The 25,038-nt window shown below is 38.7% G+C and overlaps 1 protein-coding gene and 1 long non-coding RNA gene across 6 annotated transcripts; one reads left to right on the forward strand and one right to left on the reverse strand.

Annotated features, from left to right (window-relative positions):
* Positions 1-2,349: 2,349 nt before the first annotated feature.
* On the reverse strand, positions 2,350-10,333 carry LOC100700412 (protein phosphatase 1K, mitochondrial). The gene is made up of 9 exons (XM_005461201.4): positions 10,183-10,333; positions 8,533-8,711; positions 7,852-8,028; positions 6,722-6,894; positions 6,494-6,594; positions 5,024-5,189; positions 4,054-4,198; positions 3,723-3,857; positions 2,350-3,075 (listed from the first exon to the last, which is right to left on the reverse strand). Exons 2-9 carry the CDS (start codon positions 8,641-8,643, stop codon positions 2,944-2,946), a joined length of 1,140 nt encoding a protein of 379 aa, XP_005461258.1. The 5' UTR covers positions 8,644-8,711; positions 10,183-10,333; the 3' UTR covers positions 2,350-2,943.
* Positions 10,334-10,484: 151 nt separating this feature from the next.
* Positions 10,485-22,668, forward strand: LOC102076811 (uncharacterized). Of its 5 annotated transcripts, none has more exons than XR_001223031.3 (13): positions 11,480-12,980; positions 13,075-13,134; positions 18,375-18,571; positions 18,882-19,031; positions 19,456-19,572; positions 19,845-20,021; positions 20,090-20,277; positions 20,405-20,546; positions 20,898-21,017; positions 21,320-21,484; positions 21,796-21,906; positions 22,216-22,461; positions 22,545-22,668. It is a non-coding gene; the product is annotated as an uncharacterized LOC102076811 (long non-coding RNA). The 5 variants fall into 5 exon arrangements; XR_002063417.2 differs by having other exon boundaries at positions 21,320-21,433; XR_003219370.1 differs by having other exon boundaries at positions 13,075-13,106.
* Positions 22,669-25,038: the final 2,370 nt, after the last annotated feature.

A 25,038-nucleotide genomic window follows, 5' to 3' on the forward strand; every position in this document is an offset into this window, starting at 1 on the left:
TTTATTCCCAGACAGCATCAGTTATAAAATCAAGGAATATCTAAGCTGTAACTTGCAACCTATCAAACCAAAAGGTGAAAACGAATGGCACTGCATTGCAAATTGTTACACCCTATTTTAGGAACACTGCAATCAATTCACCCGTGAGCCAAGCACTGCAAAACAAGTCGGCTCTCAGTACTGCTTAGAATTAGTGCCATGTGTCACATGGAAGCGGCACGAACGAAAACAGAAGAGACCGATGCAAAACATAAACAAAGTTATCAATTTAAAAAAGTTACAGGTAATAAAAAAGTTCATTTTATTAAACTGTTTAAAAATAATTGTAAAAATGAAACAACCAAATAAATCTACAACACCAACCAATTTTCTCACGCAGAGTAGATCTAGGGCTTGATGAACTTGACCATAAAAACTTGCAGATACACCAAAAAATCCAAAACACACATTAAAATTGAACACCTATAATGCTAAATAATCTGATACTAAAAACTAAGCAAATCTCTGACCACAAATCCAGAGTGTATAAATGGTCTCCTGAAATTCCCACAAAGGAGACCTCCCCTCTCCTCACCCATCCACTTCCTTTTCAAAGGTCCTTTGCCAATGACACAACAGAAGTTATCAAAGTGCCAGGTGGCCCTTGTTGCAAATATATATTTGTGAATTCCTGCCACAAATATGCAAAATAGTGCATTATAATTTGTTATCTCTTGGTTCTGAACTCCACATTTCTAATCCTCTGATTCTAACCTGAGTGTTAAATCCAAGTTCAAACCAACCTTTAAACTTTAAAGGTCTGCCAGGTTTCTAAATCTCTAACTGGCCCTCTCTCACAAGTACAAACACACACAGAAACACATGCACACACACAGGCACTCACTCACAGAGGAACTAACATTACAACATTTTCTGAAGGTCAGCAAACGCGCCGTCCATCACAAGTCTTTCTGGGTCAAGTTCTTGTGTGTGTGTCACTGTGTTTGTGGGTATTTATGAAACTCTCTCTGTGCGCAAGTGTGCGGTTGGAACGTCAGTGTCAAGTTGAGGCCACGTGAAGAAATTTGAGGAATCTCAATGGTTTCTATATTTACTCACTGGCACCGGAACACCTCATTAGCCACAAGGTGGCAGGAGATTCCTGTGCTGCTATTCTGAGAGGAAAGTCCATCCAGGAGAATCTTTCCATGACAGCACTGTGTGTTGGGAAATCACAATGCTACATGAATATAATCAGAAAGGCCAGTTGTGTGTATTCAGGCTTGTGGTAACAGAAACAAATACAAAGAAGACAACAACCAGCACACCATCAGATCGTATATGTCACTAACAGAGTAAACATAAGTATTTCTTGTAAAGCTTAATTACTTGTAAAGTAGAAATTCAAATCCCAGATTTTTTACTTATAACCGGGAAGTTTTAGATTATGCTTGCTGACGCTAACATTACCGTTTCGGTTACTAGCTGCACTGATCCTACACGATACTGAAAACCAAACCTGCCAAAAACAAGAAAAAAAACCCCTAATAAGTAATCTGCAGTGAAATGCAATAGAACTTATTAAAGAAATCATTGAAATACAGCTTTAAAGCGAAAAACATTTTTAAAAACCTGTTTTCAAATTCTGTAATTTAACATTTTAATCAATTTAGTATATTATTGTTTTTGTTTTTATGCATGCATTACATTGAATTTGGATTTTGATACATACAACAGCAGCCCACCATGAGATATGGCAGAGCCATTAGACGGTGTTTTTGTCACGTCCAGCTGTGTGGCAGACAAAGCAGGACCCAGAGACAAAGGGGTAAAGTTAAATAGGCAGCTTTAGTGCTGTAGCTTATAAACTCAACCCCCCCCCACAATAAAACAGGAAGTAACAAACCACAAACACATGAACTTGATGCTAGGACTGGGCGTAAACAGACATGAAAACATGACAAACCAGGGACACAGAAAGGGAACACAAAATAACAGAAACGTTAAAATACCAAATAAACCAAAATTAAAAGACCAAACATGTAAACACACAGACCCAGGACCATGACAGTGTTAATTTCACATGAAGCACTGAACAACTTTAAGGATGCAGGTTTTTCATTTAATAACTGTATCAAATAATAACAAATCAGAACTGGGAAAAATTGTATTGATGCAACTCTTCACAGGATCTTAATTCTCTAGCAAAGAAAAGTGACAGGAGTCAGACTCTGACCTCATCAATAGATGACCTCATAACACACTTTGAATGACCCCCATTTTCATAACAAAACAAAAATGTATTTAAAAAGAAAATGCAAACATAAATTTGGGGAAAAAGTGTAGAGAAAATAAATACAAAACATAAAGTTGTTTTCAAATATCTTTATTTTTAATTCATTGTATTGAACAATTTAGCCAACATTAAAATTCAATTATGAGCACAAAACCTGTGAACGAAACTGACACAAGTCTGTGTAAGAAAGTGACACTGATAATAAAATAGAGCAACAGCATGATGTTTCAGTTTAAAATACCAAACTTTACTCTGTGCCAATGGGTCAAAGGTCAGAGGTGAGAATGTGGAGCTGGGTGAGGATTCGGTGTGACCCAGTTACAGATATTTTGTAGTGTATTTTTTCACTTCAACCTGACGTGTTATATTTTAAAATGTTTTTTCCAAACACAAATCAAACAGCGTTATAAACATGATGTACATACAAACACTACAGCAAATCTCTGTATGTACAAAATATATATATGTATCATTATACACTGTATAAATACTGACTAGTCAGCTGGGCGCTAACAAAGGAAAGTTGGTGCTAACATATTCTTAACATTTTCAAATAAATTTGATAGGGGTTCTGGATCATTTTAAGTATTTAAAAAGATTATTGTATCCTTATAGTCATCTTCAACTTAATTCCAGAGCTTTGTGACGTTATTATGTCTTTGTGCCGTCTATGCCCATCTCCCACTTGAAGCGAAGTTCCTGCTCATGCTGTACACTGTGGTGGAGCTCTGAGGTCTCCCCCAGGCTCCCAATGGGATGATGATGATTGTAGCATTGTCCTCCGAGCCATATTGCAACGCCTAAAAAATATATATATCACATTATTTATGTCAGCAGCATTGGTGACTATTTGTGTCATAATACTATTTTTAATGCTTAATATCCTGAAGTGATCATATTTAAACAAAGGGATGGAGCGCTACATCAGCTAAGGTTAGCTAGCTTAATCATATGACATTTTTTAGGACTTTTGAAGTAATGGATGGCAGGTATTTTGTAGACTACTGCTTTTCTGTGTGTTTCAAAATGAACAAAGACACATAATCTGTCCGGTGTGTCTTGATCTGCCCTGGGATCTCCTCCTGGTAGGGCAGCCACACCCCACCCATGAAGCGTGCCTGAACAACCTCAACTAGCTCCTTTCAATGTGGAGGAGTGGTGACTCTACTCTCAGCTCCCTCTAAAACAAAATTACCTCTAATGTTAGCCCAGACAACATTTGGAAGAAGCCTATTCAATCTGCTAGTGAGGGCAGAAATGTAGATTGTCCAGTAAACTGACAGCTTCCCTTTGCCAAGTCACCTAAAGGTTCATCAAATGGTCCTACAAATGTATTTCTTGTCAATTTTGTGAATCTGAGAAGCCATATCAATTAAAAAAACCCTCACATTTTCACTCCTTTCCTTTTTCTCATTTATGTAAACTGAATGAAATAACAATGACGAACCTGCTGAGCGATGACATCAGCAGCCTCAGTGGGGTCTTGGCACTGGTTGATGATGTCACAGATCTCTTGATCACTCAGCAGGAAGTTGATACCATCTGTGGTCAAAGCCAGGAACGAGTCGTTGGCATGTTGGACCTGCAGGAAAAGTCAGGTGAGTTTTCCATCATTTCAGCCGTAGAAAGTACCGTTACACCTGATGAAATACCCTATAAAATATGGATGTAACCACTGTGACATCACCAGTCCTGTTATGAAGTCTAAAGTTGGTATTTTGAAAACTATTTAACTGACTTGAAGGTCAGAGGTCTAAGGAAATAGCAGGAAAACTTACGGTCAGTCGTTGGGTGTCTGGCTCTGCGATGACGCCGCTAGCTTTGAGGTGGAAGTCTCCGATGCTACGTGTCATTGCCAGCCTCCCATTAACATTAGCCTGACCCACACTGTTCCACGTCACGTAACCACCAAACGTCTGGATCCTGAACACAAATGCACACCCAGGATGACCTTTTCTATTCTGAAAGTCCATGTGCTGAAATAATATTTACATATCACAAGGTGTATACTAAATATTTACAGTAAAAGCTATTTTTGTGGCTCAGCCTACTTTTTTTTTGAGTTATATGCCAATTATGAGCAACAAAGAACTGCCCCAAGTGGCTCCGAAATAGTAACAATTGGAACAATTAAGGTCTTTAAAAACTTTATCTTTCTGCATTTTACAGAATGAGAAACCAGACACCAAAGCGTTAACTAGTGTTGGATAAAGTTCAAGTCACACAAGACTTGGTCTGCTGTTACATAATTCCGGCAGCTTTTAGCTGAAGGTAAATCCAAACATCTGTCCCTGCACATCTCATTTCAAGTACTGGATGAACCAGATCTAATTTCTGCAGGGATGCCCTGGAGCACCAACTCTGTGCCAGCTGTAGGCACGCCAACATGCTGCAGGGTGTATTTATACACAGTGATTTGACCAGCTGCTTTTGGGAAACCTGAACCCTTTTGCACTCTTTCATCTGTACAAATCACTTTGGACTGTAAGTGGTTTTGATTGAACCCCCCTCAAATATTCCTGCATGTTATTAAAATGTAATTATAATAAGCAACAGGTCAACATTACTTTAATTATTAATTTGCTTTTTGTGTTGATTTATATTATAATTTTATGGTAGCAAGAACAGTGTCATTTGATTGCCTCTAATAGTGCCCACAGTAATTGTAGAAGCACTGTACTAGTAGCTGTAGAAAAAGTATCATTAACCAAAGGGATAACATTTATGGTAGTAGTGGGGACCATGTACCGGTGTCTCTCGTCCTCGCAGTCAGGTGTGTGGTCTGTGGTGAGCTTGTTGGCTTTTCCATTCCTGCACAACATTGCCCGACTGTCACCAACGCTACCGACCACCAGCTCCACGCCGTCACGTAGCAAAGCAACCGTTGCAGTGGTGCCAGCTGTCAGGAAGGAAGCTGGAGAGGAATAAATGCAAAAATTTTTGATTGATATATTATAAAGTCCAAAATGCCTTACAGAAAGTACTAAACTTAAGTTTTTTCTTTATGCGCTTTTTGTTTTGGTTATTTATACATATATAAATTATAACGCATTGCATTATTATCTACACAAGTGTCAAAATTGTAAAAATTAAAATGATTTTCTATCAACTTAAGATAGAAGTTGTGATCAAAACATTAAAAATACACTTCAAGATCATCTTCTTGTGCACCTCTGGACTGTTTCCAGCTACTTTTAGATCAGTTCTGATTACTTGCACTTGTGCACTGTGTCACAGCATCTTATAGCTAAATGGAGACAAAACTGGCAAATAGGGCAAGTGGTGAGTAAACATTATGTTGGTGGGGCTCAAAAGTTTTTTGAGTACGCTGTGAGTCACATTCAGCGCATTCCAGCACACTCTGAATTTCATCCTCAAGTGTTTCCACACAGGCAAAGACTAGCATGACTAGCATGTCAATGAAATTCAGTGATTTGTAGTCACAATGTGCAGGTACCATGTAAAACTTAAACTTGAGACATTGTGATTCAATTAAAGCAGCTACTAACAAGAGTAAGGGATGCTGCTAATGAAGACATGACATATGAGAAAATGGTGCAGATATGGTTACCTATGCAACTGGAGCCTGGAAAGTCCACTAGTGACCAACCATCAGTCACTAAATCTCTTTATATGTGCACAGGGCTTCACACAAGTTCACGGTGCAGAAGCCAGGAAATATAAAAATGAGGGACGTGTTCCTGGTCGCAGAAGAAGACAACCTTGAAGGAGGGATCCAAATTTAAACCAGTTATGGGTTTAGGTTTATTTGTGGCCCAAGTAAATTTACAGTTGCACCATGTAGTCTCCAGATTTATCCACTATGCTATAACTTTAACTATTTTTCCCAAAGGGAATCATTATTATTCTCAATGAATAACAATCACGAACTATTCATTTATTACTTTCAGAGCATCACAATTAAAATTCAGTCGTCCAATACTTACCTTTTTTTTTTTAAATCACTGTGATTCCCTCTTTATCAATAAAGTCACAGTTCTCTATTTAGTTTTTCCTTTTATATCTTAGAAACTACAGGGCATAGTTGGTATTAAAATATTGTGTAACTTCCTATAGCTCAAAGATTTTTACAAGTAAAACAAGTCAAACTGTGCCTGCTAATATGGCCTGACAAACTCAAAACGTGAATCACTTTTTACCATTATGGCCTTCAGCTCTTTAATCTTTACGGCTTTAGAGAAATGGCTTGTGTCTCACCATTGTTGAAGTAGCTGAGATGTGTGTGTAGAGCCTTGTCAGCATCTAAAAAGGCTTTCTTTAAAACTTTCTCCAGATCATCGTCCTCTTCCAAAGCATCTCTGCACCAAAAAAATTCAGTTGCTTTGTTTGTTTGTCTGTTTTTGTGAAGTGCAGTCATTAATGACTACACAACTTTCCCAGTATTCAATTGTTTATGTTCTCATATTTAGAGGGATTATGTTTAACCTGATAAATTTCTCCATGAAGGTGTAGCAGTAGTCAGCAGCATGCGGGCCGCCATGGCCGTCGAACACAGCGAAGTACAGCAGGTTGTCGTGGATACGGCCGATGCGGAGACGGTCCTCGTTCTGTTTCCTAAGACCCAGAACAGACGTGCTGCCGACACGAGACAGACTGACCTGAGGTGGAGAACGACATGCTTTGGTCAGTTGACTGAACTGACTGATTAGCTATTTGTTTCATGTGTTCCACCCATGCGTTCACAATTTTCCCCATCAAATTATCAAATAAAAAAAGCAATTGAACAGCTTCCTTATTTATTTCTTGTTCCTCCTATTCAGTCATCTTCAGCAAAATAAAATCAATCATCAGCCATTTTGAAAACTTAAGCGTTTTTTTTTTTAAGTCTTCTAAAAGTAGCTTTATGGTCTCACTTTGTTTGTCATGGTGCGAGATTGCGTTGAAGACATCAAATGCATCCTATCAATAATTTAATCAAACTGCAACTCCCAGTTTGTCATTGTCAGCATTTGAATGTCTATTTTTATTGTAATTACAGATACCTAAAAAATGTAAAATAAATTTAAAAAACAAAACAAAACACAAAATACCATCAGTCAAAAAAGGACACAAAAGAAAAAGTTTAAAGGTATTTAACAAAATAATTCAAATTATCAGAGGGGAATATTTATTAATATTCTATTAATGAAAGATAGTAACATTTTAGGTTAAAATCTTTTTGAACCTGTAACCATGCCCTTAACATAGCTACTGAAAACAGTAATTGTAGACTTCAATGCTTAACTATTTGTGCATTTCTCAGTATATCCATTTAACTTATGCTCTACATATCCGTGCTTTACTTTAGTAGGTACACGGTGCTAGTACCCATCTAAACTGCAGTTTGTCTTCAGATCTACTTCAGTTTTTCATGGCTTAGATTAAACAAGGTGGTGGAAACTTTTCTCAGAGATTTTGGTTCATACTGAAATGTTAGCATCAGTTTGAACTTCAGCCTAAAGCCTTTAGCCTGCCATGTGTCTGACTGAGAAATACTTGCATTTGCAGCTGTACCTGATAAAGTGGCTGATGGATGTGTTTATTTATTCTTTTATCCATCTACTGCTCTTTCCTACCTGTGGAATGAGTCTTCCATATCTGATACTGGAGGGCAGTAGTATTGGTTCTTCTATCCTGTTGTCCCAAATACCAAATGAGTCCCAGGTCACTGGACGGACGCTGATGTCACCGTCCAATCCGACTGATCCACTTCCCCGCCGCACGCCCACCATCCCGAACAATGCCCCACCCATCTACAGGACGATCATCCAGGACAAGGTTAGACTCAATTTCTAGCTTGTTTGTGTGAAATCGGATCAGGGATTTATTTTTCTTATTATAAGATTGTGAGAATTTTGTCGTTTCAAAGAAGATGATACATGGTTATTTTACTCATCAGCAACTAATTCATTTTCCAAAATAGTCATAACATTTATATCTAATGACAAAAGATGATCTGTTTGTTAACACTATCCCTGTCATTGACAAAATATTCAATCACATTTCTGGTGTTTGCAATGAGATTGAAGTGTAATAGTAAATAGAAAACTCTGGATTTGTAATCATGCAAAAAACAAACAAACAAGCAAAAAAAAAAAACCAAAACCCCAAAACCTAATCTGAACAATTAATTAAATTCTGTTCTAATCTTCAGAAAGTAGGATTACATGATTTTTTTTTAAATTTGTTTGTTTGTTTGTTTGTTTTTTTAATTATTCATTTTGAAACAGAAAATCACATGCAAGTCACAGATTCACCTGTCCAGAGGCTGTGGAGGTTTCTGGTTGGGATCGTACGGAGAGGAAGGTTTGTCTGGCGATTGTGGAGCGACCACAACGCAGCATATTGAACAGCACTGCAGATGACATGACTGAGCGCCTTTAACAGCTGTGGAGATTTTACAAAAGGAGGAAAGACCTAGCCAGGTGATGGACTTCTAAAAAGAAAGAACAAAAATCGTGTTAACAGGGCTGCGGCTTGGTGCAGTAAATAAATTCACCTCCTCCTAAAGAGGTTTTCCTCTTATTATGAAAATAATAATAATTTAAATAAAGGTTTTTAACTGCACTGTATATGCACAACTTTCTTTCCTAGAAACTAGTGGAATTATTAATGTTAACCTCCAAACCCTTTATTTAGCAGTGTTAATATCATTGTTGTGGTTATGTTGAGTTTAAATTTTGATTCTTGTGTTTGTGTAAAGATTTTATGATATGTGATGTTTAAATTTTTGTTAAGGTAACAACTTTGCATGACTTGAAAAGCTTACATTAAAATATGATTTTACTGGTTTTTCCCTCCAGTTGTCCACATGTTAATAAAATCAGTATTCAAATAACTTTGCAGTTTGTAGTGCACAACAATGTGACACGGATAACAAAATCAGTTATAATCTTATCAGATAAACTAATTCACATTATACTTTGTGAGAATCTGTTTTGAGTTTGTTGAGGGTAGTTTCTAGGACCCTATTAGACTGAGAAGCTGTCAGATGTTGGCTACATTTGGAGTTTAATCTTTCAATCCTACGTAATTGACATTAACAAGGCTTATGTTTCTCATTCTCTCTCTACTTTTCCATCACTCATCATCTTTCTATATATGAGTATGTCCACAAATAGCCTCATGCCCCCTGCTGTGTTTCCTTAGCCCTTCATCCCCTATCTATTACAAGTAGGCCATGGGCATGAGCTCTAAAAGTACAAAAGGTATTACTTCATTTGGAAAGTAGTTTCCTTCCAAAGAGACACTTTTTAAAAGATATGTAGCCTATATTAGGTTTCATCTAAATAATCTGAGAGACATGTAGTACTGAAGTTGTCACCTTTCCCCCATTTACCTTTGACATAATTTACATCTTGCCAGTAGTAAGTATGAACCTGTCAATATGTTTGGATTAAATTTCACTCTGCAGCTCTGGGATGTGCGTAAGTTAACTCGGCACTTCAAAACAGTGTGGGCACAAATAAACACATATTATTGACAAAACAGAGCGATGCCTGTTGGTTTCACACATGAGTAAATCCAGGGGTCACATGCACTGACACAAATAACAGTAACAGTTTTAGGTCAGTTATTAGAATTTAGACCAGAATTTAATTAAAACTGAGCATTTTATTCATGAGATTAAAAAAAATAGCAAATTAAAAAAATATTAAATGAGGAAATTCACTAGATACAAATTACAGAACATCATTTGTCTAAGCTTTTTTTATATGTTAAAAATATTTTTGTACATCAGGTCTTGGCATACCAGAGAAAAGAACCTAAAAGATTGTAGCAAGTTTAAATGAATATGACGTTACTATGTAGGACTAGCAACTTTAAAAGTAAAGCAAAAACTAAACGGCAGCTGCACAAAATCACTTTCTTCCTGTTTCTTGTATTTCTGTTATTGATCTTCCCACCTTGTGCCTCCTCTGTAGCAACAGGTGTCCAGAGTCCCAGCAGCTGCTTGGAGCCTTCAGCCGCTCTTGCGCTGTTGCTGTCGAAGCTAAGGGGCTCGGCTGGAGGGTATTTAAACTGAGCCGCACCCATCCAATCAAAACGTGAGAGGTCCTGACGTCACTGTTGAATCACATGTGGAGGTTGTGACTATTTTGGCAGCCAAGCCAGTTGAAACACAAGGTGTGAGGCATGTCTTTGTACGCTTTTTTTTTTTTTATAGCTAAACAACAACAACAACTACTACAACAACGTGTGAAGCTCCAGTCATACAAAGCTAGAGCAATTCAAAATGATTTAGAGCACACAAAAAATAAAGCAGGTGTAAATTTAATAATAATGATAACAACAACAACAACAACAACAACAATAATAACAACAAGAAGAAGAAGAAGAAGCAAAATTGCCACACATGTACATCATAAGTCGCTATGAAGGTTCTTATCTATATCAGATATTGTGACATCATCACGTTACCTAGCAGCCATCAACTAACAGGTTAAAATGGTGCATTTGTAACATTTATGCATCCACAGTATCTGCTGTTGTAATTTGGTGCTGAATAAAGAAATTTAATTGAACGCATCTGAATTAACCATGCGTCTTTGTGTTGCCTAGCAACCATGTAACAACAAAGTCACAGACCAGATCATATGGGCGATCTGTCGAGTGTGTACCTCATCTGACATGGAAAAGTGTGGAATATGTAAGAAAATGTATGTAAGTAAGAAACAATAAAATTAAATAAAACTAAAAGCATAATAACTTGGAGCCACACACACATAGGCTTTTCCACCTCTCTTTCTTCTCTTGCTCTCCTTTTCTTAGTCCTACTCTGGTGTGAGTGTGGCAGACTGTCACCAGGTGTGGGAAGTCCTCCAGGGGGCTCTAGCTTTCCAAGCAGCTCGTGCTGGCTCCTTACTCACACAGCTGTTTCTCATTAACTCATCATTCATCTACAATAAAAAGACTGGCTGTTCATCCACTTAGCATTTCATTGTTACAGCAATACTAGTGGTAAAGTGTGTATCTACTTTAGGGGTAGCACTTTGTCTTACTACTTACCCTAATGTTTTTTTTTTTGTTTGTTTTTTTAACTTCTCCTGCTTTGGTGTGTCAGTCAGGCTTGTTATTGGTCTTTCTCTGATGTGGCTGTTCTACCTGTGTTTATGCTTCCCTCCTGCAAACCTGCTCACCAGCAGAACTTTCAAAGAAACCTCTTTCTGCTCCACAGTTCCAAGCCAGGTGAGTAATAGGTTTGACTGGCTTGTGAGTGTGGGTCAAGAAGGGTTTTTTTTTGTTGCCCCAAAACTGATACACTTGTCTAGAGCTACCTCCTTATCAGCATTCTCACGTCTTTCACTTTAGCTCTGTAGGAGCATTTTATGGCTTTAAAGGAAAAATTAATTGCTGTGAAAATAACATCTGCAAATGTATTATGAACTAAATTTAAGTTTGAAATTTCCCATTAATATTTTTTGTTGTTTATACTATTTGCTTAATTGAATATCAGTTTCTAAAGTGCCCACATGGGATGGCTTATGTGGCCCTATATGGTCTTTTTGTGGGAAAGACCACTGCAAGTTTGCCACAAAAGGCCATGCATGGCCCCAAAGAGCAAAATGACAACTACAGCTACTTAATAAACATCCTAAAGAACAGCTGAATTATCACTAGATAATTTAATGTACACTGATCAGGCATAACACTACAGCAGGTGAGCTGAATAACTCATGGCACTTGTTAGTGGGCGGGATGTAGTGGGGAGCATGTGAACTTTTTGTCAAAGTTGATGTTGGAAGAACAAAAATGGGTAAGTGTAAGGATTTGAATTTAATTTGGGCTAAACTGTGATGGCTACACTGGGTCAGAGCAGCTCCAAAACTGCGCCACTTGTGGGCATCTATCAAAAGAAGGAACCGTGGTGAACCAGCAACAGGGTCATTGGTGGCTAAGGGTCATTGATTCCATGTGGGAAGTGAAAGCTGGTCCTTATATTCTGATTCAACACTCAAGCCAATGCATGTCAGACTGCATAAAAGTTGATGCTGGTTCTGATAGAAAGCTGTCTGACTACAGGGAAATCCATGTAGAGGCCTACAAACTAAGCATTGTTGCAGACTATGTACACCCATTAATGGAAATGGTATTCCCTGATGGCTGTTGTGTCTTAGAGCAGGATAATGCACCCTGCCCCAAAGCAGGGGTGGCTTAAGGAGCTCAACAAGAAGGTTGAGGTTTTGGCTTGGTTTCCAGATTCCCCAAATCTGAATCGGAGTATCTGTGGGATGTACTAGATAAACAAGTCTGATCCATGGAGGCCTCAGTTCACAACTTATAGGATTGGTTGCTACGACCTTGGTGCAGATACCACAGCACACCTTCAGGGGTCTAGTAGATTTGATGCATTGACAGGTCAGGGCTGTATTGGCAGCAAACGGACACCAACATAATATTGGGCAGGTGGTCATGTTTTTTTTTCTAATTCTTTTAAATTTGTCTTCATCTTTACTGCCATTTTAAATCAAAAAGAAGCTACAAACTCGGGAAAGCACTTGTTTCTGGAATCAGTTTGTTTAACTTTTAGTGTGCAACTTTAACCCTAAAGCTTAAAATCAACCAGCTTCAACTAGCCAGCCAGTCAGGAGGCTCCAGTGCTATTGACCTCTTGACTGTTTGGGAGGTTCCTTGGAAATAAAGCTGGTGGAGCTGTGATTAAATTTACACTGCGTTGACAACATGAGGCACGTCATCTTGCTCTGTAAGTTATGTTTTTCTGCTTATTTACAAAGAGTTCAGATGATTGTGGAAACTTTAATGACTCTTTCCCACTGGCTTTTTTTTTTTTTTTTAAGTTCTGTCTGTCCATTTTTACCTTGGGAACTTGGTAAGCATCGATGGATCACAAGCTCATAGTGAGTATGGTCTGTTGGGCAAGTAACTGTAATAAAGTTTACTTAGAGACTGGTCAAATTTTATATGGATCCCGTTTCTTTCAAAAGTAAACTATTAAATCAGCTGTCACTGACTATCTTAGATTTTTCTACTCTACAATAAGGAAGTTTATTTTATTTAAAGTAAAATGCGTAAAATGAGAAAAGCAACTTCCCCCTTAAATGGTGATTTATATGGAAAGATGTGTTTGTAATATTTGGTTTTACAATTTAAAAACTAGAAAAATCATAAATGTTAAATCTTAAAGCCTTTCTGAGGCTATAGTAGTAGAAATACTACAGTTGAAGTGTTTACACGTTTTGTCTTTTTAAAATCTGTTTTCTTTCCCATTTCAACATGACACAATAGTTGTAATTGTATGCCATGACTGTATCTTGACTATTAAGTCTACATAATTTATTTCATTTCCTCCTAAATTTAATATTTAGTGTCTAAATTTTATCTGTTAAAGATACTAACTTTATTCCACTTGTTGAGAAATCGTGACAAAGTTTTGCTGGAGTCTGGCTTCAACTGCCAGGGTCTAGTTTCAATAACCTGATGTCACCAGAGGTGCAGTGGTTTAAACCAGCTCATTAGTTTACCTTAACAGCCAGCACATGCTGGTTTCCTAATGTCAATTTCAAAACTTACTGATGGGCACTGTTTCATGAGCATATTACTCAAGAGTAAACATGCATCCCTCTCTGATCACAGAACAGAATCCTACCCTGAAGCTTTAACTCGAGCTCGGCATTTAACTTTTTTGGTTTTAAATTGGGATTCACTCAATTGAGAAAAAATAAAATAAACAAACATGAATGAACTAAACAGTGCTTACAACTGACTGCGGGCAATGGCATAAGAAAATCACATGGGCTCACATTTTAATCACTATGCACAAGCTGAAGCAGCTATTAATACTTTAATCTTATTTAGTATAATGTGTGTGTGTGTGTGTGTGGCAACTTACAGAAAAATTTACACTGTATAAACATTTGTATGAAGTTTTTAAAAATATAGAAATTTGACTAAATCAAATGCAGCCACCTTTCAGTTCATATTCTTTTCAGGTTGTTGTTCTGCATATGCATTTGGGACTAGTATCCGTTGGAAATGTTGCCACCACGTGCTATAATAGCTGTTTGAACTGTAGCTAATTATGGTAGAGGAAACAACAAGCACTAAAATTAACTGTTGCTCAGTGTTATGGCTTTGCTGACTTATTTGGAACACACTACAGTTTTTGATATGCAGGTCCAGCCAGCTCGTGGGTTAGGTCATGCCACTTGCTTATTATTATTATTATTATTATTATTATGTGTGCCTATGACAAGAGGCACACATATTACTATTCGTCGGATTTATTATTATTATTATTATTATTCTCCAGTTTCCGCCTGAATATTTTAGTGAAAATTTTCCCGCGCTCCTCTGCCAAACAGTTTTGACATTAGGGTTACATATGTTAGATCATTTTGTGCGGCTGGAGCTGGACTATTATGTTATGACTTTTGGTGTTTATAACTTTTATAGTTTTTTAAATATTAATATTTTAGTGCAAATTTAGGCCAATTCATCTTTTGGCGCCAAATAAACAGACTTCATTTGTGGTGTCTTGGCTCTCTCTAGTGGTATGCCGGGAGTGGTACAGCCTGTGTACCCTTATTTGGATTACCGTAATGATGACAATTTCAACGGTGCGCACAGCGTCGCTGCTTTCAGGAGCCCTTGGAATTTTTAAGGTTGCGCAAATCATTCAAAAGTTACGGTAATGCTTGGTGGAAAACTCAATATCCCACAATTCATAGCACGCCTCTACAGAGTGAACAATGGCGGCCACCACTTCGTTTTATATGTCTTTATTCGTGTTTCTAGGTCACAAAATAAGCTTTTAAGATATTTTCAGGCGAGAATGTAGGTGTGTAAACTTCAAATATCTGCTTGTTTTATCAAGACATCCCATATTTAGCGACAGTGCTCTGACTATGTCGGTCCTGCCTGACAGCTAGCCGGCTACCTAGCTGGCTACCTAGCTAGCTGCCGCACTTGGCTGCAAATGGATAGCGAGGGGACTCTCTCTGTCGTTTCACCTCCCTGGTCTCTCGCAAATGCTCGCATAGAATCGGAGTTACAGCTGGATGTGGAAAAAATAACTGAGTTGTTTGGTGGTGGAGCTACAACAGAGGGCAGCTACCCACCGGTGTGTGACAGAAAGGACATGCCGCCAACGAGACATATGAGGCCGGGCAGGCGATTGCTAACGCGGTGGTCAATCATGGATCAGGGAAAGCGAAGGCAGGAGCGTGAGGTGAACTGAATTTCAGGTAAGAAGTTATGAACTGCACTCTATTTGGGTCAGATATAAACCGAGTTTAGGTGTAGTTTATTTTCGTTGTGCTGACTTTTTACAATCGTACTGCGTGCTAGCTAGCACGAGGGGAGTTTATATACAGCTGTGTGCGCGCTAAGTTACTGACGTTGGACTTTATTTTATTCATAATGGTTAGTTCGTAGAGTTGCCGTACAAACGGAATCGTGCCACATTCAGAGAAAATATTACGATTTATTCTGTCGTTACGAAGCCTCCCCTGTCATTCTCTCGCCTGTTGAAACTTCAGTCATGAAACTGATCAATGATCGGCTTTTCGCTCTTGTTTGTTTATCGCGCTAAACAACAGCAGCACGTTTAAGCTTGATCAGCTGTTGTTAGAATTCATTTGCTTTTAATTTCTAGTATCAGCTGATGTTTGCTGCAGCCACAGCTGTAAAAACGGCTGTTCCAAACCAGATATCCTTACTGAATCATCAGAGCTGAACAGGTGATGGAGAAACAGGTTTACCCTTAGGTGACATGAATGAGTTGAAGGGAAGTTATGAACTGTTTCTGAGAGACAAACACCAAGCTCATTTTTTTGTGTAGCTGACAGCTGGTAACTGTGCAGGGGCGGATCTAGCAAAGCTTTTGCCAGGGGGCCAGGTAGGGCATTAACAGAGAAAGGTGGACACAAAGATATACTTTTCTTTCTTACTCTCATACAGGGAGTGCAGAATTATTAGGCAAGTTGTATTTTTGAGGAATAATTTTATTATTGAACAACAACCATGTTCTCAATGAACCCAAAAAACTCATTAATATCAAAGCTGAATGTTTTTGGAAGTAGTTTATAGTTTTAGCTATTTTAGGGGGATATCTGTGTGTGCAGGTGACACTTCCTGTGCATAATTATTAGGCAACTTAACAAAAAACAAATATATACCCATTTCAATTATTTATTTTTACCAGTGAAACCAATATAACATCTCCACATTCACAAATATACATTTCTGACATTCAAAAACAAAACAAAAACAAATCGGCGACCAATATAACCACCTTTCTTTGCAAGGACGCTCAAAAGCCTGCCATCCATGGATTCTGTCAGTGTTTTGATCTGTTCACCATCAACATTGCGTGCAGCAGCAACCACAGCCTCCCAGACACTGTTCAGAGAGGTGTACTGTTTTCCCTCCTTGTAAATCTCACATTTGATGATGGACCACAGGTTCTCAATGGGGTTCAGATCAAGTGAACAAGGAGGCCATGTCATTAGTTTTTCCTTCTTTTATACCCTTTCTTGCCAGCCACGCTGTGGAGTACTTGGACGCGTGTGATGGAGCATTGTCCTGCATGAAAATCATGTTTTTCTTGAAGGATGCAGACTTCTTCCTGTACCACTGCTTGAAGAAGGTGTCTTCCAGAAACTGGCAGTAGGACTGGGAGTTGAGCTTGACTCCATCCTCAACCCGAAAAGGCCCCACAAGCTCATCTTTGATGATACCAGCCCAAACCAGTACTCCACCTCCACCTTGCTGGCGTCTGAGTCGGACTGGAGCTCTCTGCCCTTTACCAATCCAGCCACGGGCCCATCCATCTGGCCCATCAAGACTCACTCTCATTTCATCAGTCCATAAAACCTTAGAAAAATCAGTCTTGAGATATTTCTTGGCCCAGTCTTGACGTTTCAGCTTGTGTGTCTTGTTCAGTGGTGGTCATCTTTCAGCCTTTCTTACCTTGGCCATGTCTCTGAGTATTGCACACCTTGTGCTTTTGGGCACTCCAGTGATGTTGCAGCTCTGAAATATGGCCAAACTGGTGGCAAGTGGCATCTTGGCAGCTGCACGCTTGACTTTTCTCAGTTCATGGGCAGTTATTTTGCGCCTTGGTTTTTCCACACGCTTCTTGCGACCCTGTTGACTATTTTGAATGAAACGCTTGATTGTTCGATGGTCACGCTTCAGAAGCTTTGCAATTTTAAGACTGCTGCATCCCTCTGCAAGATATCTCACTATTTTTGACTTTTCTGAGCCTGTCAAGTCCTTCTTTTGACCCATTTTGCCAAAGGAAAGGAGGTTGCCTAATAATTATGCACACCTCATATAGGGTGTTGATGTCATTAGACCACACCCCTTCTCATTACAGAGATGCACATCACCTAATATGCTTAATTGGTAGTAGGCTTTCGAGCCTATACAGCTTGGAGTAAGACAACATGCATGAAGAGGATGATGTGGACAAAATACTGATTTGCCTAATAATTCTGCACTCCCTGTAAACACCAAGCTCCTTTTTTTGTGTAGCTGACAGCTGGTAACTGTGCAGGGGCGGATCTAGCAAAGCTTTTGCCAGGGGGCCAGGTAGGGCATTAACAGAGAAAGGTGGACATAAAGATATACTTTTCTTTCTTACTCTCATATAAAATATTTAGCTTTTATTAAATAGTTATCTGAATCTCACAACCAAAGTTTGTATAATAATACACAAGATTGGCTGTAGACCATTGTTCATAATTCAGAACACTGTGTAGAAATAACAAAAAACAAAAAGTGAATGCATGTGTGAAAAGTGGTCTATAATGTAATGCTTCAAAGCGTGTTCATGCAAACATTGTCGGGTCTGCCGTGGTACAATGGGACTTCTGCTCATGAACCTGTGTGCACAGCGTCTGCAAATCGGCGCTGTACGAAGTAACTTCATCTTTACACAAAACTGTAAGCTGTCATCTGTGAAGCGTGAGCGGTGTTTGTTTTTACCATAGTTCATGGTGGAGAATGGCTGCTCTTCTGAGTTTTGCTCTCTGTAGCCGTATGAATGGCAACTACAGTGATTAGCAGCGGCATAGGCACACATAAAATTTCTTCTGAAATTTTCGCTTTCTAGTTATTATTATTATCTGTCCAGACATTCAGCGTCGCCAAACGAGCCCAAAGCTTCAAGACCCTGTAGAGATCGTCACAGATATGACAATATCTGCAAGTTGGAACCTCACTGTGGGCAATACTGCAGTGATAAACTGCACCGTGCACAAACCAGGAAACGGCCACAATGTGACTTTGCAGCTGATGCGGACAAAACTGGGCCTAGAGGAAAAGTTTAAGGTCTGGAAAGAATCTTTATAACCAGTTTTAAAGTGCAACACTAAAATATATGAATTAAGTTGTTTTATACAAGTTAAGGCATGTGTTTATAAAGTTTGTCTACTGTTTGGTACACTTGTTTAGTTCTTAATCAAGCTGATGATGATGATGAAAGGAAGAGATGGGGAAAGTATTCTTCAACATGACTACAAGTTAAATGGCTCCATCTAGTGGGCAAATAAAGTCCCTACCAAGATTTTTTTTTTTTTTTTTTTTTGGAATTGATCATTCAGACAGAAAATTGTCACTCTTGTACCCTTTCCTCTTGCAGGTGCTGGTGAGCCAACCAGCTTCAAGAGGGATCTCATATGTACTGGGTCCCATTACTCATGAGCACCTGGGAGAGTCTGTAGCTGTGTGGAAGGTGGCAGCGCGCCTAATGCTGACGTTACGGATCGGCACCATTTAATCTGGGTTACTGGTTAGCAATGATTTTAATTACTATTGTAGCCCAGACCATTTTGTTCACAAATTTTGGCTGGTACAGATTTGAACAATTTTTACTTTAACAGTTATTCACACAAAACAGTCTGAAGGAGTTACTCAAACTAAAAGTGTAAAAGGAAAAACTGAATAATTTGGCCCAGTTTCCCTTGTCTCATTAAGTTGACAGCATCTGTAACAGTATTTTCTGAAGTCTGAAACCGGCCGTGTCTAGGCTTACATTATATAGCTGTCCAATGACACACACTGAGTACTGTCTGTAGGTGGTGTTCTGTTAATCCCCTACTAGAACTGTGTGAAACTAAAGTTTCCATCTCCTATTTTCAATACACTAACTTTTGCTTACATGAGCAGACTTACTTACCACAGTGCGGTAATTGTCAAACTTATCTTCATGACAGACTCGTCTCCAGCAGTCACAATAAACTTGCTCAGCATCAACAGGGTCAACTTCTTCGGTGAAAAGACTATCACTGTTGGGTGCCAGCTGCCTAACAAAGTCAGTGGAAGATGATGAGGTTGGTAATTCTTTTATTGTCATATTTCCTGTATCTAGTTTGGACTGATAAAATAAAAAGCAGACAGAAAACACCATCAGTACAAGGTGGCAGCTGAAGCTTGGGTGGTAGGTTCAGTTGCCAAGATGCAAAATCCCAAAATCACTCTTAAAACAAGAAGTCTGCTTGGAAAAGACTTGGTTATCCAAAAACTTCCAATGAAATCTGAAGAAAAGAAATGTAGAGTGAAAGTCGGATGAACTAAATACTTCACCTTACTTTTATTATTCCAGCTTTGACATGGATACAGGGACTATCAGAGTGTGCGGATCCACAGACTTCAGGCTGCCTCCTGTCTTGCACCATTAAAACAGAAATGACTCATTAGATTAAATTAAAAGATAATAAGATGTGCTGGTGTGAATCTGCATCAGGGAACAGGAGCAATATCCTTGATGCCTCCCGTGCTGGTAAGCTCTCTGAAGGGACTTAAAAAAGTATCAATTTCCTGAGGCTAATTGCTGTGTTTGGTCTATAGTGAGTGAGCGTCGAAAAGATTATAAACTACTGAGAACTTCGATGAATGCCCAGTCAGCATGGTACCTCCATGTGGGTGACACCACGGAGATTACCTGCAGTGTGAATCTGGACATTTACAACATCAGCAACAAGATGAACCTGCAGCTGATCTGGACTAAGATGGGGCCTGAAGAGAACAGCACGAAGGTCTTACCTAACTTTCAAACCAGCCAATGAAAGCTTTCTCAACTATTTCCTTTAATTGCAATCTCTTAAACTACTTTCCTATCACACATATTTTGTGCTCTTCCTTTTTTCTCATCTCCTCCTTCAGGTTGTCTCAAGCCAGCTAGCATCTACAGGCATTTCCTACACACTGGGTCCTGTTACCCTCGAACATCAGGGAGTTTACACATGTGTTGATGAGAGTTTGCCTGTTCTTGGTAATCTCTGGCATAAGATCATCTGGGTAGCTGGTGAGTTACAGCAACTGCTGGTGCAGCCATTTCTGCAGTAGGTTATGTCATCAAACGGAGATATTTGGCAAAACCAGCACAAATGTCAAAGTCAAAACGAAGCACTATTCTAAACTTTAAAAAAAAAAGGTAAATTATTAAGAGAACTTGTTTTAAAATGTAAAACTGATATGGACTGAATTTGAGGGGTGAAAAACATTTTATCCAATAATTAGATTTGGTAAAATTTCCATATAAAGGGGTGAATAAAAACACACTTAATGTAATGATGTGTAACTTATTCACAGCAGTTCTATAAAGGGAATTTTTTTTTTCATATTTCTTACTTTGCCTCTTTTTTTTCCAACACAGATGACTCTCCAATTGTGTCCATTGATGTTTAAGTCCCAAACGGATTCAGTTCTTCATTGGTGAAATGGCAACTTTGGCCTGCCAGCTGCCAAATGATCAATCCCAGTGGAAAATTAAGTGGTTAGTGATGTATCTTTTTCAAGTGATCACTTTAGTCATAATTTTAGATAATACTTGAAATTAACTTATGGCGACTTGTTTCTGCCACTAGAAAATAAAACCCAAACTACCTGGTATCAGTGATTAAAATAACTTAAATCTGTTTGTCCCATTTTCTGATTTTTAATGTGACTAAAGTAAAAACTATTCCTGTCTGCAGGTATTAAACTTGCCTGCTTGTCATGTGTCCAAGTCTTGACCAGAAAATGACAGCGTAACACTTCTCGAAAAAGTAATGCAGCTCTTGACTTTTATTTTCGAAGGTTTGACAGTCACAGCGGAGAAATCGAAGAATGTAGGTCACTGAACTTGTCTTCCAACCGCCTCCTGACCTGCAAAGTTGATACGGGGTTGCCCTCCTCTCACAAGCTGTACTGGTGAGTCTGAAAAGGGGGAGAGGAGCAATGCTCTCAACATCACCAACAATGGTAAACCCTTCAATATTACATTAGCTTTACAGCAGTGAACAGCAAGGTGTGTGGGGTGTGTGTTTTTTTTTTTTTTTTTTTTTTTTTTTTTTTTAAAAACCAGTCTTAACGTTTCTTTAAGTCTAGATAAAAATAAATATTCTAAAGAAATACCATCTTCAGTTGGTGTTAATTGTTTCTCAAACTATGTTAAAGATGGCACTGTGTTGCTTTGACAGAAATTAAAGTTCTTCAATTTTCTCTTCTGGTGCAGTAAGGCAAAATTAAACCATGAATACATGTACAATATTTCCTATCTTTAATATGATAAGACTCTGTGGTGAGGTCTGCGCTGGGATGGACAAAGCCAGAGCCACGCCACCCTTCAGAATCTGTTGGATTCTGTCCTTGGAAACTACCCACAGGCCAAAGACGTATAGGGGGTAAGACTTTAGCTCCACCAATAAACCAACAGCTTTTCTTTAACTCGATTCTCTTCACACAAACAGACCACCACAGCATACTCCTCACTAGAGATGATGCACTCTTTCCCCACTAGTGAACCCTAACCTCTAGAAACATTCCTATTTCAGCCACTTAATTCACTTTAAATTATTAAACTGTGGCCTGAACCAGATGCTATCTTAAAATACTTTATCACTGAATGAAATCTGCTTAAATAAAATGACTAAATGTTGATGGCAAATCTGAAATTTGTGATTTCAGACTACATTGTGTCTTTCTCTATACAGCGACTCCAGTGGTCCTGGAGGCTCCAACGCTTCCTGTATTGGAGGGTGAGGATGTGACATTCCGCTGTTTATATAGAAACCAAACCACCAAAGAAATCACCTCCAACTTTGACGCCAGCTTCTACAAGGACTTTAGTCCCATCTAAGCGTGACTCTGAAAGCCGTGACCAAGGCTGATCAAGGTTTCTACATATGCCACCACCCGATAGCAGGACGGACTAATGACCTCTAGATTACTGTTAAAAGGTATCAGCGTACATCTGAGAAGGACATCAATCATGCAATCCCACATGAACAACTGAATTTGAATCCTGTTCATGTCTTTACAGCTCGACCTGAAAGCAGGAAGGAGAGGCGATGGCAGCATGACGCCATTAAGTCACCTGCTCCTGCTTAGTGATGGGCACTCTTCACTGACTGTGCAACAAATATTAAAATTTCACTTGCAGTGTTTTTCTTTGTCTGCCTCTAATTCATCATCTGAACAGTAACATGGTAATAATCATGCATGAAATTGTGCCAGGCTACTGTAATATGCTCGGTGGTGGTGGAAAAGTATTTACTCGTTGTATTAGGGCGTGTCACAAAGGGGAGGGAGGGGGATTCGCCAAAATTGCACATTATTAAAAATTTGCAGTATTTCAATTCATTTACAGTCAAATTATTTTTGGCTTCCTGATTTTAAAAAAACTAAATAAATCCTACTTATTATCCTTATGCTAGTTTGCCTGCACTGAAGTATTTGTAGGTAAATCAGACTGCATTGTGATTTCTACTGTACTTTTTCTCATGTCGGTATTTGCCTTGCAGTGAAGGTCCAAAGGAAAATGCTTCACTCCCCAGATCAGTTATCCTGTTTTAAACATGTTAATATTGAATATGGTGAAGTTGCTGTTGTTGTACTTCCCAATATTCAGCTGCCTCCCCAGAGAGAGTCGAGTCCTGAGGTCGCACTAGCCTGCTCTGTTTAGCTCTGAGCAAAGATTTGGAACCAGTCAGATTTGCAGATGGAGGATACTGAATTTATTTCAAATCACTTATCTTGCTACTCCTTGCAGGGCTAGAGTGGGTGTTAAACCTCGCTAGTAGCAAAGTTGAAAGTCTTAGTCAGTTTCAGTATAGTGTGGCAGTCTGTTATCAGATGTCCCATTAGTAAACAAGGGCAACTCCCCCTGAAAGGCAACAGCTGTACTAAAACTCTGATTTGTTTTTATTGCATGCTGATGTCAGCCTTTTATTGCATCATTGTGACATCAAAGGGCATGATATGGGGGCGGGGGCAAAAACAAAACACTGTTGCTTTGACTTTGGGGGGGGGAAAACCCCAACTTTCACCTTCGATGCTAACGATAAAGGTCAAGGTGCTCATGTTTGCCAAGGCCTAGTATAATGTGAAGTTTGAAGGTCCATAAAGAATTGTGGGTAATGAGGTTTTTACTGATTTTCACATTTGTGATGTGATTTCAGTTTTGAAAACAGGACGATAGACTTCTAACAAACTAAACTGATTACATACTGCTGCGGTGTAATTCTAGTGTAAACATAGGCCTACTGCCCTCTGCTCTGACCATGCAGTACTGCATGACACAACATGCAGCTGTCTTGGAGTTAAACTTTTGTTGGGTTACAAGCTAAAAATTCTAAAAATGCAAGAGCACAAAAGTAGTCTTTGGAAATATCACTGATGGATGATCATCTCACTGAGTGCTTTTTCCTATATATACAGTGTAAATGTACCTTGTGATCCATGCAATGTAACATCATTTTACAAGGATTTTACTTTTTAAAATATTGAATATTTCTTTTGACCTTCTTTCTTGGAAAAAGACGAGGTCAGCATTTTCAAGGCTAAAACCACAAAGTCACTTTGAGCAATAAGTCGATAAGATAATCAGGGATACTCCATCAATAAGTAGCTCCAAAGTCAACATTACAGAAGCACTGATGTCCTCTTTACTGAGAGAATGAGTACTCCCTTCATGGGCTCAGTTTTTTTCAAGGTGACTAACACTAAAAATCCCAATAATGCAGAATTATTAGTGGAAAAAAAAAACCACTTGAAATGCCACTTCACAGGTGATATATTTATATCTCACCACCAGAGTGTATTGAAGCAACAGTGCTCTTCAATACTTCTAAAGCTATATTGGAACGTGAGTTGAGACGGTATTATCATACACAGGTAAAACTAACATTTTTCTTTTCATGCACACAATGAACTAAAATCTCAATGATAATGGAAGACTTCAATTATAATTCATAAAATACAACCCAAGATTATTTCTTGGATGCCATGTTGCCAATTTGGTTGTCAGTACATAATTTGCATGTTTTTGGAGCATGAAGGAACCATATTAAATGAAGAGGTTTGAGTACTTCCATATCAGCTAACACTAGATAGCTTGGTTCACAATTAACCAGTGCAGCCAAGTAACAGTGACCAAAACTGGTCTGTTAGTGCAATTAACTGTACAGTGAGACATATTATTTGTCTGGTAAAGTGCAAGCTTGTAGGCAATGAACACACCAGGGTTTACAGGGATTATAATAATAAGTCAAAGTTTTATGTTCTGAGGTTTTCTAAGAGTTGAAAAAGTAACCAAACCCTCTGTGTATCTAGGCCTGACATCAAAAGCACTGTTACTCTGAAAGCAGTGACCAAGGCCAATGAGGGACTCTACTGAGTCATGTAATTTGGATTACTGTTAAAGGTATTAAAAAATACGGGGAAGAGAAAGAAGTAAAACGGTGGTTGAGTTTTAATCACATTCATGTCTTCACAGCACGACCTAAAAACAAGAAGAAAGAGAGCCATGGCGCGAT

This window comes from Oreochromis niloticus, linkage group LG3 (assembly GCF_001858045.2).
Source record: "Oreochromis niloticus isolate F11D_XX linkage group LG3, O_niloticus_UMD_NMBU, whole genome shotgun sequence".
NCBI classification, from domain to species: Eukaryota; Metazoa; Chordata; class Actinopteri; order Cichliformes; family Cichlidae; genus Oreochromis; species Oreochromis niloticus.

What these genes read in the sequence shown, in the direction of transcription:
- LOC100700412 (XM_005461201.4), bottom strand. Translation starts at nt 8,643, where the DNA reads ATGTCATCTGCAGTGCTGTTCAATATGCTGCGTTGTGGTCGCTCCACA. An exon ending in CCTCCACAGCCTCTGGACAG is followed by an intron (nt 8,029 to 8,532) that starts GTGAATCTGTGA and finishes ATCGTCCTGTAG; the next exon opens with ATGGGTGGGGCATTGTTCGG. An exon ending in CTGATGTCATCGCTCAGCAG is followed by an intron (nt 3,076 to 3,722) that starts GTTCGTCATTGT and finishes TATATTTTTTAG; the next exon opens with GCGTTGCAATATGGCTCGGA.